The sequence below is a fragment of the Panthera pardus genome, unplaced genomic scaffold (assembly GCF_024362965.1).
Source record: "Panthera pardus isolate Hobbes unplaced genomic scaffold, ASM2436296v1 HiC_scaffold_11, whole genome shotgun sequence".
NCBI classification, from domain to species: domain Eukaryota; kingdom Metazoa; phylum Chordata; class Mammalia; order Carnivora; family Felidae; genus Panthera; species Panthera pardus.
The window spans coordinates 70,708,498-70,725,698 of NW_026526666.1; the positions used below are offsets into that span (position 1 = coordinate 70,708,498).

General features: G+C 38.5%; 1 protein-coding gene across 1 annotated transcript in view; it reads left to right on the forward strand.

The window, feature by feature from the left end:
- The window catches only part of GPBP1L1 (GC-rich promoter binding protein 1 like 1), a 66,374-nt gene that overhangs the window by 24,714 nt on the left and 24,459 nt on the right, over positions 1–17,201 (forward strand). The window contains 5 exon segments of the mRNA XM_019449474.2: positions 3,857–4,879; positions 5,884–5,998; positions 8,575–8,704; positions 9,292–9,431; positions 9,433–9,579. Of these exon segments, the coding sequence (XP_019305019.1) occupies positions 5,939–5,998; positions 8,575–8,704; positions 9,292–9,431; positions 9,433–9,579 (477 nt within the window). The 5' untranslated portion in view covers positions 3,857–4,879; positions 5,884–5,938.

Genomic DNA, 17,201 nt, shown 5'->3' on the forward strand with positions numbered 1-17,201 from the left:
CGGGGCTCGAACCCACAAACCGTGAGATCATGACCTGAGCCAAAGTCGGATGCTCAACCGACTGAACCACCTAAGCACTCCACCTTTTAAGCCATTTTTAAGTGTATGTGGCATTAGGTGAATTGGCATTGAGTACATTCACATTGCTGTGCAACTATCTTTTTTTTTTAACACAAATACTGTTTTATATGTAGTATTTTCAGTATCTTTTCTCGTTTTTTTAAATTTTATTCTTTAATTTACATCCAAATTAGTTAGCATATAGTGCAACAATGATTTCAGGAGTAGATTCCTTAAATGCCCCTTACCCATTTAGCCCATCCCCCCTCCCACAACCCCTCCAGTAACCCTCTGTTTGTTCTCCATATTTAAGAGTCTCTTATGTTTTGTCCCCCTCCCTGTTTTTATACTATTTTTGCTTTCCTTCCCTTGTGTTCATCTGTTCTGTGTCTTAAAGTCCTCATATGAGTGAAGTCATGATATTTGTCTTTCTCTGACTAATTTTGCTTAGCATAATACCCTCTAGTTCCATCCACGTAGTTGCAAATGGCAAGATTTCATTCTTTTTGATTGCTGAGTAATACTCCATTTTGTGTGTGTGTGTGTGTGTGTACATCTTTATCCATTCATCCATCGATGGACATTTGGGCTCTTTCCATATTTTGGCTATTGTTGATGGTGCTGCGATAAACATGGGGGTGCATGTGCCCCTTCGAAACAGCATACCTGTATCCCTTGGGTAAATACATAGTAGTGCAGTTGCTGGGTCATAGGGTAGTTCTATTTTTAATTTTTTGAGGAGCCTCTGTTTTCCAGAGTGGCTGCACCAATTTGCATTCCCACCACCAGAGAAAGAGATCCTCTCTCTCCACATCCTCACTAATACCTGTTGTTGCCTGAGTTGTTAATGTTAGCCATTCTGACAGGTGTGAGGTGGTATCTTGTTGTGGTTTTGATTTGTATTCCCCTGATGATGAGTGATGTTGAGCATTTTTTCATGTGTCGGTTGGCCATCTGGATGTCTTCTTTGGAGAAGTGTCTATTAATGTCTTTTGCCCATTTCTTCACTGGATTATTTGTTTTTTGGGTGTTGAATTTGATAAGTTCTTTATAGATTTTAGATACTAACCCTTTATCTGATATGTCGTTTACAAATATCTTCTCCCATTCTGTTGGTTGCCTTCTGGTTTTGCTGATTGTTTCCTTCGTTGTGCAAAAGCTTTTTATTTTGATGAGGTCCCAATAGTTCATTTTTACTTTTGTTTCCCTTGCCTCCAGAGACATGTTGAGTAAGAAGTTGCTGCGGTCAAGATCAAAGAGGTTTTGCCTGCTTTCTCCTTGAGGATTTTGATGGCTTCCTGTCTTAATTTTAGGTCTTTCATCCATTTTGAATTTATTTTTGTGTATGGTGTAAGAAAGTGGTCCAAGTTCATTTTTCTGCATGTTGCTGTCCAGTTTTCCCAGCACCACTTGCTGAAGAGACTGTCTTTATTCCATTGGATATTCTTTCCTGCTTTGTGAAAGATTAGTTGGCCATACGTATGTGGGTCCATTTCTGGGTTCTCTATTCTGTTCCATTGATCTGAGTGTCTGTTTTTGTGCCAGTACCATACTGTCTTGATGATTACAGCTTTGTAATACAGCTTGAAGTCCATAAAAAAGTATTCTTGAAGCTTATTTTCCATTAAGTACTGCTCTACCAGTTATACTGAAGATGTATTCATAGTGGTTTTTGTAATTCTATGTGTTTTGAAATTTTGTCATTGCCTCCTTTCTCCCACAGTAAGAAATCTGACTCCTGTTTTTCTTTAATACTTTTTACTTTTTGATCAATTCCCAGCATGTAACTAAACTCCAGTTACCACCTCCTCCCTTACATTAATTCCTTCCTCACTTCACCCAGGTTACAATACCTGTGCAAAGCATCTTGCTGCATGGAAGTCCTCAACTTGCTTGGCCTTGTCCCTCTGCCAGGATGGCTTCCTTATTCTACTCAGGCTCCTGCACTTTGAATTGGGCTGCCCTCCTCCTAGGACTTTCACCTTACGTTTCCTAACAGGAAACAGCAGGCTCTGACATTCTTCACTGGGCTGCTGCCATACACACATTACCCTATCTTCCACCCTTCGTGGACACACTTCACATCCTGATTAGGCCCCAGCACCCTGACATGGGCCTCTGCCGTAGATCTATAGATCTGACCTTGCTTGACCCCACCTAATGACTTTGGACAGGATCTTTTCAGGAGGGGGAAGGAGAATGGGAACTGCAAAAGAATGTCATTTTCTAAGTTTAATACAGTATGGTTAGAGAACAGAATGTTTTATTCTTTGGAGACTTCTAGCTAGTATAAGGTCAGTTTTTATGACTTCTATGTGTACTGAAGGAATATATATACTCTGGGTGATTGGGGTGTGTGTGTGTGTGTACATTATAAATTGCATTCAAATCTTTTTTTCTTAATGTTTGTTTAATTTTGAGAGAGGGAGAGAGAAGTGGGGGAGGGGCAGAGAGAAGGCAAAAGAGAATCCCAAGCAGGCTCTGCACCGTCAGTGCATAGCCCGATGCAGAGCTCAAACTCTCAAACCATAAGATCATGACCCAATCTGAAATCAAAAGCTGGATGCTCAGCCGACTGAGCCACCCAGGTGCTGCTGCATGCCAATCTTTTACATAACTTTTTTTTTTTTTTAATATATGAAATTTATTGTCAAATTGGTTTCCATACAACACCCAGTGCTCATCCCAACAGGTGCCCTCCTCAATACCCATCACCCAATACATAACTTGCTATATGCTTGTTCTGTTACTACTGTTTCAAGTATTTTAAGTATATAAAAAGTGTAGAGAATGTGAACACATAGAGATTGGGGAGAGTGGTGCACCTGGAGAGAGCTTAGAAGCTCTGCATACTTTCATCACCTTATGCATGTCTTCCAGCTGGCTGTTGATTCATATCCTTTATCATATTCTTTAATAAGCTGGTAAATTAAAAAAAAAAAAGTGTAGAGTGAGTAGTGATGTATGTATCACTCACTTTAAGAAATAAAGTATTACAGATGTAATTGAAGCCATCCAAGTCCTCTTTTTGATTCCTTTCCTTTCCTCACAGAGGTATTTACTGCCCTGAATTTGGTATTTCCTATACCCGTGAACTTAAAATAGTAGAGCAAGGCTGCCAATTTATTATATGAGAAATATCCTCCAAAACTAGACTTTGTACCAGTGTAGACCAGAATTGCCTACAGATGCAAGCCTCCTCTTATATCAAAAAATTTTTATCTAGCCCCTGGAAGAATGATGGGAATTTGCCAAAGAAATATTTGTGTTCTCTCTTACAGCATATCGTAAGTCAGAGCCTAAGAGCCTAAGCCTCTCAGTTGATAACTAGGTATCTAAAAATATGTATCATATATCAGGAATACTATGACAGATGTCTTATTTTTAAGGATCAAGCTGTGGTTGGTATTAGTTGATGACTGTGGTAATAAGCAAGTTATATGGCTTTTTGATTACTTAGAGCAAGTTATTCTCATGTAGGAGAGAAAATGTTAACTCTAACAACCTCATTAATTTGCATTTCTGAATTACCTTTGATAACTAATTACAGGTATGGTTATATAAAACAACAGACACTGTTCAGCTGACTTGTCTAAAATCCTTAAAAGAATTATAGCCAGTTTTTTTGTTGCTATAGGCGGTGACACATTAAATTAATGTCTAAGTTAGACCTAAAAGTTTTAACTACTAATACCTTTTATTGATTGATCATTTGACTGTGTCTCATTTTAGCAATTATATGTAATAATGATTTTGCCTCTTGTGATACAGTGTTATTTTGCTTTTTCACTTATAGTGATAGATTCCTGTGGCCTTTAAATGATTGAAAAATGATGGAAATGGATCCAAAATAAAAAGTGACTACTCTACTGAAGCAGTAGAAGATTCTTCATAGTACCCTCCAGCTCAGTTCAGTCTTCAGGAGAGGCAGAACAAGTGAAATACAGCAAACTGAAGAGAGAAAAACCTCAGCGTTGGAACTGTTTTACTCCTTAACTACTCCTTAACTTCTTTCCTTCTGCTTGTTTTAATTTTGCTGTGAATTTATAAATAGTGAAGACCAAAGAAATAGAAGATACATTTGGGAGCTTTATATAACAAAGAAATTTGCCTTGAGAGCTGCTATTCTTTAGAGGGAAACATATATCAAATTCTTGTCTGATTAAAAACAAACAAGATTTCTTATGCCCTTAGATTTTGAATATTAAAACAGATATAAATATCTGCATACTTTTTAACAGCTGTGTAGGAATAATGAGATTTGTAAATTAAGGACTTTGTCGTGTGGATGTTTTGCCTTTAGAATTGATTGTTCAGAAGATCTTTTATAACTCTTTAATGTTATATTTTTGACTATTGCTTTGATGGCATTATTTGCCCACACATGAGTTAACCTGTCTTTCTAGCTATGACCTTGTTATGAACAGTGTTTGCACTCAATGTGCAGATGTCCATGTATTATCTATTTAAACAACATCATAGTGCCGTCACTCAAGGAAGTTGAATGAGGTGAACGTAGACACAGCTCTTTCCCCTTCCCCCCATTTTTTAAATGTAACAAATACTTTTTATGTTCCCCTTCCCCCTTCCCCTTTCCCTTTCCCCTTTTTGGAAACGTGTCAGGAATTAGATAGTTAAAGATGAGCAATTGAGGGGACTGAGAGTGATCCACACAGAGTCTGGCTTCCTTGTGCTTTATCACAAGGCGTGCTGCTGGCCAGCCTATTTAAGCACCCTTTTAACAAGACAACCTCGTGGGAAATCCAGCTGGCAGACTCAAGGAGTTTGGGAAACAGGACCACAGAGGTTACACTCTGGGGTAAATATTCTCCTATATCTAACTTTGGAAGAAGACTGTGTATGTATATGTATCATGGAAAATACATACTGTTTTCTGGTGTATTTAATTTTGGAGATCTTTAGTGGGATGGTTTAGAGACACCAATGGATCTCTTAGGAAAACTGATGCTAGTGGGTGTTGGAGGAAATTAATGTGAACTAAATAGAATAACTTTTTTTGTTGTTTAATGTTTATTTTTGAGAGAGAGAGCGTGTGAGTTGGGGAGGGGCACAGAGAGAGGGAGACACAGAATCTGAAGCAGGCTCCAGGCTCTGAGCTGTCTGCACAGAGCCTGACACGGGGCTCGAACTCACAAGCCGTGAGGTCATGACCTGAGCCGAAGTTGGACACTTAACCCACTGAGCCACCCAGGCACCCCAAGAATAACTCTTGAGAGATCGCATCTTCCTTCTCTAGGAAGGTCTTTTCTACTGCTTTTTCACAATTTGCCTGAGTACCTGAAGCAGGTTAATCTCTTTTCATAAGAATCAGTAGTTTTAACTAGGTGTTTATTCTTTTTGGTTTTTTCAAACCTTTCGCTATTTGTTTTTAAAATGTTTATTTATTTTTTGAGAGCAAGGAATCCCAAGCTGGCTCCACACTGTCAGTGCAGAGCCCGATGCAGGGCTCAAACTCATAAACCGTGAGATCATGACCTGAGCCAAAACCAAGAATCAGATGCTTAACTGACTGAGCCACCCAGGCACCCCAGGTGTTTATTCTTAAGGTTCTTCTCATAAAACTCAAGAATTCATAACCTTCCAGGTTTATGTCACTTTTTTCTGTTCATGTGTTTTTCATACTCATATATTCATGGACTGCTGCTCCTGTTTAGAACTTTGAGGTATGCCTGATAAGTAGTCTTAGAGAGGCTCAGAGGGTAGGTCTTTTTATAAAGAGAGGATCTTAGAGTAATCAGATTCTTTTGTACATTGGTATCCAGGTCTTGCAAGCATAAGTGATTAGAGTTTTCTCATTTTCAGATCCTGGCCATGAGGTTGGATGCCTCACCTTGCTGAAAAGAGACACTGGACCTAAATGGCGCAGCATGACTTTGTTCCTGCTTGGCTAAATTTCTCAACACCACAGTCAGCTAAGGTACTGTTCTTCATTCCTATAGTAACTTTCCAAATAACAGTTTTATCTCCAACTTGTTGACAGCCTCTCTTTTACAGTCTAAGTGTTTTTTGTATATTCAGCCTTGCCTGAGGGTTTAAAGTGTGTTTTCATCAGCTTACCACATTTCTTTTAATAGGATATAAATAATTAGGCAGTCTAAGTCAGTCAGTGTGTGCCCTGACACTGCCAAGTGTGTCTCCCCACCCACCCCCCATTTTTCATTACATGCTAAACTTTTCTCATGTGGCACACAAGATTTCCTGGATTAGGTGCACTACACTTTGGAACTAAAACATATTTGCTTACCTATTATTTAGGTACAAAGGGGCAGGGGTAAAGGGGAAATGTTTTTTTTGGGGAAATGGACCTTTGGAATGAATGTATATTTGTGTATAGTAACAGATGAGAAGGAAAAGGGAAAGGCATTGATTGACTACTATGTGGATCTCAGATTAAATCTTAGAAGTTTTCTTTTAGGGGCACCTGGGTGGCTCAGTTGGCTAAGCGTCCAACTTCAGTTCAGGTTATGATCTCACAGTTTGTGAGTTTGAGCCCTGCATTGGGCTTACTGCTGTCAGTGCAGAGCCTGCTTCAACTTTTCTGTCCCCCTCTCTCTGCCACTCCCCTGCTCACACTCTCTCTCCCAAAAATAAATATTAAAAAAATAGAAACTGTTTTAGAGATAATAATCTGCTTAACGATTTCAGGGGAAAATGTGTGTTGAATTAGGAATAAAGACAAACGAAAACAGCCAGTTCATATGAAGTAAAGTAGTCCTAGTCACAGTACACAGAAGAGCAGCCTAAATTATTGATAAAAGAAACCTTTGGGAAGTTAATAAACTTCAGAATGCTTCCCAAGGAGGGACAAAGTTGATTGGTAATCTCAAAAAAAAAAGGCCCATCTTCCCTATTTTTAAATGTGATTTTTGGGACAGATACTACTTATCTGCCTAGACCCACAACCTTTTTCTCTGAACTTCATTTTGAATTGCCCTTTTGAAATTCCCAAGATCTCATAATTGGCATAATTCTGACCCAAGGCTTGGGGATGGTGGGTCTGAGGGAGTAGTTGTGAGATCCAGGAAAGCATTTAAAAGTATATAGATCTTATCTGCAAAGATAATCTAGCACAGTGAAGTAAGTAAAAAGAATTGGGAAATATGGTTTGACTATTGCCAGTAAAGTTACAATAAACAAAGTTGTGTAGCATTGGCATAAGCATAGACATAAAGCAATGGAATAGAATATTCAGAAATTGTCCTATAGGTATAGTAAGTTGATTTTTTTACTAAAATGCCAAGGTAATTTAATGTAGAAGTGATAGTCTTTTTAGGAAATGGTTCTAGAACTGGATATAAATATGGGTGGGGGGTAGTGAGAACCTTGACTTCAACCTTCATATCACACACAAAAATTAGCTTGAAGTGGATAATAACCTAATTTAAAGAGCTAAAAACCATAAAACTTCTGGAAGAAAGGAGAAAAATCTTTGTAACCCATTAGAATTGGCTAAAATAAGCAATACTAACAATACCAAGTGTTGGTGAGGATATTAATAATAAGAAAATAAATGCAAAGATGTCTGTGCCCCAACCTGTAGTTTTCCTCTAAGCCTTTGTCAAATATATCCATATTTTTCACAACTTCTTAGACTTTGTTCTCTCATTGGAAACTAAAGAATGTTCTAGAATAAAATTATTTGGAATAGGGAGGGAAATGAGAGTTCATCTGTATTTCTCAAACTGCTTCCTTTTCATGATGTAACCGCAAAGACTTATTTTCCCTGACCTTTCTTCATGTGTAAATGAGTAAAATGAGAATGATGCCAAATTATAGTACTGTTATGAATATTAAGTGACATTCAGAACTAAATGTTTTATAAAACTATAAAAACTGTGTAGTTGTTAAAGGCCTCAAGGTGATGTGGTATTTAAACCATTTCTTTCTCTCCAATTCTAGAATAACTTACAGAAGTAATAAAGCTGTTTAGGATTTAAAAATAATTGTTTTAATGTTTATTTTATTTTTGAGACAGAGCATGAGTGGGGGAGGGCAGAGAGAGAGGGAGACACAGAATCTGAAGCAGGCTCCAGACTCTGAGCAGTCAGCACAGAGCCCGAAGCAGCTCTCGAACTCACAAACCATGAGATCATGACCTGAGCCAAAGTCGGACACTTAACCAACTGAACCACCCAGGCACCCTGAGAATTTTTGAAAGCAAGCATCTTCTCCTTTCCTGTTGCAATATTAACTTAATATCTTTAAGTGTAAAGTTGGAGGTCTTATTTATGGATATCAACAGGGTTTTTGTTCACTCTCTCATGCAAATAAATGAGTATCTCTCCCGTTCTGGAATATAGAAAATGAGTTAATGATTGAGTATGTAACCTAGGACTTCTCTAACTCATGGGCCTATAGTACCCTTATTATGGCCCATATGCTCATAATGGGGTTTCTGCCAGTGTTACTTGTTTTCTAAAAGGCTGATGCGAAACCTAAGATACTGAGGTTGATTATCTTAACTGTTTGCTTCTCTATACTTTATCATCTTAGTCACCTACAGCCACCTTCGAAAAACACGGAGAACACCTACCCCGAGGAGACCGTAGATTTGGAGTAAGCCGTCGTCGACATAATTCCTCTGATGGCTTTTTTAACAATGGACCTCTACGAACTACAGGAGGTAAGCCATGCCCAACTTCCATGACTATATTTAAACTACTCAGAGCAAGCCCACATTGAGGGATGCAAGTCTGTCCATAATCTTGAAATGATGATGTTTTTTAAACATATTTTTCAATTAGATCTCCTATTGTCATTATTCAGTTATATTGGCTTTCTAACATTCTTGTGTTCTCCTATGTCATTTATTTATTTGGAAGATTTCATATAGAAATTATATAAAAGAAAAAGATGTATTTTGTGATTTCATTTTTGTGGGCTTAATCTTTTGTTTGTTTGTTTGTTTGTTTGTTTATTATTTTTTGAGGGAGGGAGAGAGCAAGTGGAGGAGGGCCAGAGAGGGAGATAGAGGATCTCAAGCAGGCTCCATACTGTTAGTGCCAGAGCCCGATGCAGGGCTCGATCCCGCGAACTGTGAGATTATGACCTGAGCCGAAATCAAGAGTCAGATGCTTAACTGACTGAGCCACCAAGGTGCCCCTTAATCTTTTATTTTTATTTTAAAAGATCCCTAAAGTGCTTTTGGTAGTACTGTAAATCAGATCAGGAAGCAAAAATGTAATGTGTTACTTTTCCTTACTATTCCAGATTCCTGGCATCAGCCCTCCCTGTTCCGCCACGATTCTGTGGACTCTGGTGTCTCTAAGGGAACATATGCTGGAATCACAGGGAATCTATCTGGTTGGCATGGCTCCTCCCGAGGTCATGATGGCATGAGCCAGCGTAGTGGGGGGTGGCACAGGGAACCATCGCCACTGGAATGGCAGCTTCCACTCCCGGAAAGGCTGTGCCTTTCAGGAGAAGCCACCTACAGAGATTAGAGAAGAAAAGAAAGAAGACAAGGTGGAAAAATTACAATTTGAAGAGGAAGACTTTGTAAGTATCAAAGTGTAGATGTTTAATTAAAACCTAACAAATAATGCCATAAATATAAGACCCTGTTAATAATAAGAATATTGAAGAAATTACTAAAAAAGGAAGTCCCCTAACTTTAGATTTTTATTGTTTTTAGATGGAGTTGATTAGTATGAAGATAATGACCAAAATTCCTTTTTTTGTTGTTGTTTTTTTTAATGACCAAAATTCCTATGTAACTTTTGGCACATCATCATGTTTTTCATCTTTATGCCTTCGAAACTTTAAAAAGTTCTTAATTTCCTTTGTTTTATAAGGTTTTAACATTCAAAATTCAGTATTCAAATTATGTAAAAATGGTCTTGCATGTTAAATTGTCTTTCTCCAGTTATCGTAAGAGGTCTTTTTCTCTTGATTTTTCCCTCTTATATAAAATAATTGTGATGTTATAAACATGCAGTTGTGAGTATTTAAGCTCCTTCCTATATATAAGTAAAACTTTGCTATTGTGTGTTGAATTAATATGCCTTTTGCCCTTTCAACCTAAAGTAGAGTTTTTAGTGTGCCTTAAAAAAAAAGTCGAGTATATTTTATTTAACAAAATATATCCAAATGATTAACATTTTAATATGTAATTGATATCTTTAAATTATTGAGATAATTTATGTTATTTTTTGTACTGGATCTTCAAGATCCTTTGTGTATCCTCTACTTGTTTGTAGTATAATCTCAGTATAAATGACACACTTCCTGAATGCTGCTCAACAACTACATGTAGGTAGTGGCTACCATATTGAACAGCGCAGCTCTAGTTATTTATTTATTTATTTTATAATTTATCTTTTTGAGAGAGAGAGAAAGTGCAAGTGGAGAGGGGCAGAGAGACAGAGAGAGAGGGAAAATCCTAAGCAGGCTCTACAGTGACAGTGCGACAGTCTAACACAGGCCTCAAACCCATGAACCATGTGATCGTGACCTGAACCGGAAGTCGGACGCTTAACCAGTTGAGCCATCCAGACGCCCCTAGTCATTTTTAAGTAGCACATTCGGTTAGCCAGTCACTTCTGTGACAGCCGTTTTAATATATTAATAAGGCCAACTGATTAAGAGTCAAATTTAGGTGTCATCTCCTCTTTTCCCAAGTCTAGCAAATGTTCTGGGGCCATTTTATCTTATTTTTTCTAGATTTCTTTTTAATGTTTATTTATTTTTGAGAGAGAGAGCACGTGGGCAGGCAGGGGGAGGGGCAGAGAGAGAAGGAGAGAAAGAATCCCAAACAGGCTCTGTGCTGTCAGCACAGAGCCAGATGCAAGACTCCATCTCAGGAACCATGAGATCATGACCTGAGCCAAAATCAAGAGTCAGATGCTTAAATCTACTGAGCCACCCCAGAGGCCCCATTCTGGGATCCTTTAAATGTTATTTTTTTAATGTGAATTCCTACCCCAGGCACTGTTCTTCAAAACTTTATTTGTGAAAGGTTTATATTTCCCTGATGTATTGAATATTGTCCAGAATGTTCTAAATATTAAGTGGTGCAGACTTATGACACTAAATTATAACTTTCATTATTTATTCAATAAATTTAGCAAATATAAGAAAGACTAGTGGGAAAGATTAATAAAAACCTCTGTTGCTCATCATGCTTTGGGAACTTGGCTGAAGTCCTCATCAAACTAGCAATGACAAAAAACTTTGGGGCACCTGGGTGTCTCATTTGGTTAAGTGTCCAGCTCTTGGTTTCGGCTCAGGTCATGATCTCATGGTTCATGGGTTTGAGCCTGCATGAAGCTCTGCACTATCTACACTTGGGATTCTCTCTCTCTCTCTCCCTCCCTCTCTCTCCTCCCTCTCTCTCCCTCCCTCTCTCTCCCTCCCTCTCTCTCCCTCCCTCTCTCTCTCCCTCTCTCTCTCCCTCTCTCTCCCTCTCTCTCCCTCTCTCTCTCCCTCTCTCTCCCTTCTCTCTCTCCCCTCTCTCTCTCCCTCTCTCTCTCCCTCTCTCTCCCTCTCTCTCTCTCCCTCTCTCTCTCTCCCTCTCTCTCCCTCTCTCTCTCTCTCCCTCTCTCTCTCCCTCTCTCTCTGCCCCTCCCCCATTCCTGCTCTCTCTCAAAATAATTTTTTTTTAAGTTTAATTGTATTCCTATTATAAAACATTTCTTTTTGTATTTTATTCCACATAATTAAAAACTACCTTTTTTAATGCTTATTTAGAGAGAGAGAGAGAGAGAGAGAGAGAGAGCTAGCAGGGGAGAGGGCAGAGAAAGAATCCCAAGCTCAGTGCGGAGCCCAATACGGGGCTCAGTCCCACTACCATGAGATTATGACCTGAGCTGAAATCAAAAGTTGAACGCTTAACTGACTGAGCCACCCAGGCACTCCTCCACATAATTAAACTAACCCACTATAAAATTGTAATTTATATATGACTTGAATGTTTATTTAGAAATATGTCTTACATTATGACCATAGCCAGCAGAGCATATAGTAAAGAAGTTTATTTGGGTCTCTTTATTAGTTTTGTTTTTGCTTGCTTTGGTAAAAAAGAGATTGCAGCAAACAAGAAATGTGGGGTAAAGTGGAAGTTGCTTAAGAGTATTTTTTTTTTTTTTTTTATGAATACCTTTTAAACTAGGTTCTATACTCCTCATTGGTATGGTTTGATAAGAAGGACTATTTCAGTTCTGTGGCATCCCCAGTGGGAAGTGAATTGACAACAGAAAGAAAAATGTGAACGGGAGGCTTTGAATTAGAAGACCCAACATTGTTAGGACATCATTTCTACAGGTTCTGCACAATATCAGTCAGTATGCTTTCTTATAGAAATGGACAAAATTATTCTAAAAATTTTTCTTAAAGACTCTAGAATACCCAAAGTAATCTTGAAAAACAATTGGAGGACTTACACTACCTAACTTGAAGCTTAGTGTAAAGCTTTGATAATCAAGATAATGATGGGGGTACCTGTGTGGCTCAGTCAGTTGAGTGTCTTGACTCTTGATTTCAGCTCAGGTGTACCAAGTCAGGCTCCATGCTAAGCATGGAGCATGCTTGAGACTCACTCTCACTCTCTCTCTCTCTCTCTCTCTCTCTCTCTCTCTCTGACTCTGTCTCTCCCCCTCTCTCCCCCTGCCTCTCTCCCCTGCTTTGTGCTGTCTCTCTCTAAAATTAAGAGAAAAAAAAAGATAATGTTACATTATTATAAGGATAGTCCAATAGTGGAGCAGAATAGAGAGCTTAGAAATAAACTTCCATTTATACATTCACTTGATTTTCAACAAAGATGCTAAAGCAGACCAACGGAGAAAGAAATGTGGAGAAAGAACTATATATACATACATGGCACACACACTCTCTCTCTCTCTCTCTCTCTCTCTCTCCCTCCCTCCCTCCCTCCCTCCCGCCCCCTCCCTCCTGCCCCCTCCCTCCTTCTCCCCGTCTCCCCCTTTTTCTCACAGCATACAAAAAAGTGAATTTGGGAGGATTTATAGACCCAGATGTATGGCCTAAAACTGTAAAGGTTCTAGAAGAAAACTTGGGGGAATATCTTTATGGCTTAGAGGGTAGAAGAAGATTTCTTTGGACATAGGAAACAATAACCATAAAGAAAAACATTGATGAATCAAATTTCATCAAAATGTAAAACATCTGCTTATCTCACAGACTGAGAAAATATTTGCAAAACATATATGAAAATGGACCTGTATATATAATATGAATAACTCTTACAACTTAATAATAAAAAGACAATATTTTATATATACAGTAAATATATATATGGTTTGTGAGCATAATTCATTCTGGAAACATGCTTGTAATCCAAAGCACTTGTATATCACAGCGAATTTCCGTGTAAGAAATATTGGAAACTCAGATAATTCATCCCACAACCCAAAAATATTCATATAAAAATTATTGCAATACTGTAATATAATACAAAATACAAAATATAATACAAAATATACAAAATATAAAGAATACAATACAAAATATAATACAAAAATACAATACAAAATATAAATATACAAAATATAAATATAAAATATAAAGAAAATAAAATACAAAATATAAAGAAAAATAATTGGCACTTACCTTTGAAAACCTTTGTGGTTGGTATGAGGGAAACAAGAGAGGAGGAAGAGGGTTATTGGATGACTTTCACTATCACTAATGGAATCACTGCTGTCTATTGGTTCAGTGGAATCGTTTCCTTTTCATGCAGTTTTAACGAGGAACCTATCCAATGGCACTTGCTTTCGCCTCCTTTTGAGGATTTTACAGAAATGTGATATTGGATTGTTGTTAAGCAGATTCGTCGCTCGCACTGCTACAGCTTTATTGAGGTGGTGCTTTTCTACAAAGTTTGCACTGTTTGCCACATTTTACACATCTCCCTAATCTCATTTGAAGTGAAGGATTCATCCACCTTTTTCTCTCCTCCTTCTCTGCAGACATGATGCAGACATAGACGTCTTTTTTTTTTTTTTTTTTTTTAATGTTTATTCATTTTTGAAAGACAGAGACAGAGCACAAGCAAGGGAGGAGCAGAGAGAGGGGGACACAGAATCTGAAGCAGGCTCCAGGCTCTGAGCTGTCAGCACAGAGCCCGACACGGGGCTCGAACTCACAAGCCATGAGATCATGACCTGAGCTGAAGTCAGACGCTCAACCGACTGAGCCATCCAGGCGCCCCCAGATGTAGATGTCTTCTAAAATCTTGCAATTTCAGCAACTTGCAAACTTTGTTCTTACTTCTTGATGGTTTTCTTTTTTTTTTTTCTTTTGTTTATTTTAGAGAGAGAGGGTGCGAGTGGGCAAGGGGCAGAGAGGGAGGGAGCCTGATGTGGGGCTCAAACTCATGAAAAGTGAGATCATGACCTGAGCCGAAGTCGGATGCTTAACTGACTGAGCCATGCAGGCACCCCACGATGATTTCCTTAACTTTCACTGTAATCATCTCCTCCTCCCTGCCTGCCTTTTCAACCTTTTTGTGCATGGGGGCCATTGTATACACTGGCACCGATGTTGACTACCGGACAGTATTAATAAACTCTTGTCATACACTGTATTTAATGTAGCTGGCAATAAGGCAGCAGAGGAAAGGGTCTATATCTGCAGGTAGCCTGGCCTAGAATGAAGCAAATCATTCTTGAGCTTACTCTTACATGGAAAAGCAAAGGACTGTCCATAGGTGCTTTAAAGTGACAAAAAATATGCTAGTGCCAGGTGTGGGCACCTTCCAGTGTTCTGAAAAATCACTGATTTTTGCCAAAACCTGTGGCCTCTGAGACCAAACATCCAAGTATGGGAGACGATCACCCACAATCTGCAGCGAGCAAAAGAGAACTGTTGAGTCAATTATGATCATGTGACGCTTGGCATCGTGTACTATTTGTATTGCAAGACATCGTTCATTTATCAAGTTAAAATTTATTAGAAATATTTGCTCATCTTATGGAACACTTGCAAAACAAGTTACTTGAAATCCAAGGTTTTTACTGTATTTTATTTCTTTGAAGTAACCTCTATGTCCAATGTGGGACCCAAACTCATGACTCCAAGATCAAGAGTCACATGTTCTACCAGCTGAGCCAGCCAGGTACCCCAACAACTCGGTATTTTAAAAATGAGCAAGATTTATGAGAACCATAATGAACCTCTCAATAGATGCAGAAAAAGCATTTGACAAAATACAACATCCATTCTTGATAAAAACTCAACAAAGTAGAGATTGAACATACCTCAACATTATTAAGGCCATATACAAAAGACCTACAGCTAATATCATCCTCAGTGGGGAAAAACTGAAAACTTTTTCCTGTGGTTAAGAACAAGATTACAGATGTCCAGTTTCACCATTACTATTTAACATAGTACTGGAAGTCTTATTAGCCTTAGCAATCAGACAACAAAACGAAATAAAAGGCAATCCAGATGGGCAAGGAAGAAGTCAAATTTTCACTATTTGCAGACAGCATGATACTCTATGTAGAAAACCCAAAAGTCTCCACCAAAAATTGCTAGAACTAATACATGAATTTAGCAAAGTTGCAGAATATAAAATCAATATACAAAAATCTGTTGCATTTCTATACACCGATAACAAAGCAGAAAAATAAATCAAGGAACTGATCCCATTTGCATTTGCACCTAAAACAGTTAGATATGTAGGAATAAACCTAACCAAAGAGGTAAAAGATCTGTACTCTGAAAATTACATAAAACTTCTGAAAGAAAGTGAAGAGGTTATGAAGAAATGGAAAAGCATTCCATACTCATGGGTTAGAAGAACATAGTTAAAATGTGTATACTGCTCAAAGCAATGTACACATTTAATGTATACCCATCAAAATACCACCAGCATTTTTCACAAAGCTGAAACAAACAGTCTTCAAATGTGTATGGAACCATAAAAGACCCTGAATAGCCATAACAATCCTGAAAAATAAAAATGAAATTGGAGGCACCATGATTCTGAATTTCAACCTATATTATAAAGCTGTACTCATCAAGACAGCATGGTATTGGCTCAAAAACAGACATATAGATCAGTGGAACAGAACAGAAAACCCAGAAATGGACCTACAGCTATATGGTCAACTAATCTTCAGCAAAGCAAGAAAGAATATCCAGGTGAAAAAATACTTTCTTCAACAAATAGTTTTGTGGGAACTGGGCAGCCACATGTAGAAGAATGAAACTGGACCACTTTCTTATACCATACACAAAGATAAATTAAAAATGGATGAGAGACCTAAATGTGAGATAGGAAACCATCAAAGTCTTAGAGGAGAACACAGTTCAGTAACCTCTGTGACCTCATCCTGAGCAACTTCTTACTAGACACATCACTGGAGAAAAGGGAAACAAAAGCAAAAATGAACTGTTGGGACCTCATCAAGATAAAAAGCTTCAGCACAGCAAAGGAAACAACAAAATTAAAAGGCAGCCGACAGGGGCGCCTGGGTGGCTCAGTCAGTTAAGCGTCCGACTTCGGCTCAGGTCACAATCTCGCGGTCCGTGAGTTCGAGCCCCGCGTCAGGCTCTGGGCTGATGGCTCAGAGCCTGGAGCCTGCCTCCGATTCTGTGTCTCCCTCTCTCTCTGCCCCTCCCCTGTTCATGCTCTGTCTCTCTCTGTCTCAAAAATAAATAAACTTAAAAAAAAAAAAAAAGGCAGCCTACAGAATAGGAGAAGATATTTGCAAACTATATACCTGATAAAGGGTTAGTATCCAAAATCTATAAAGAACTTCTCAAACTCAACACTCAAAACAACCCAGTTAAGAAGTGGGCAGTAGACATGGATCGACACTCTTCAAAAGAAGATCCATATGGCTAACAGACACATGAAAAGATGCTCAACATCACTCATCATCAGGGAAATACAAATCAAAACCATGATGAGATATCACCTCACACCTGTTAGAATGGCTAAAGTTAACATAAGAAACAGCAGGTGTTGGCGCGGATGTGGAGAAAGGATGTGCCCTGTTGGTGGGAATGCAGACTGGTGCAGCCACTCTGGAGAGCAGTATGGAGGTTCCTCAAAAAACTAAAAATAGAACTACCCTATGACCCAACAATTATGCTACTAGGTATTTACCCAAAGGATACAAAAATACAGATTCAAAGGGGGACATGCACCC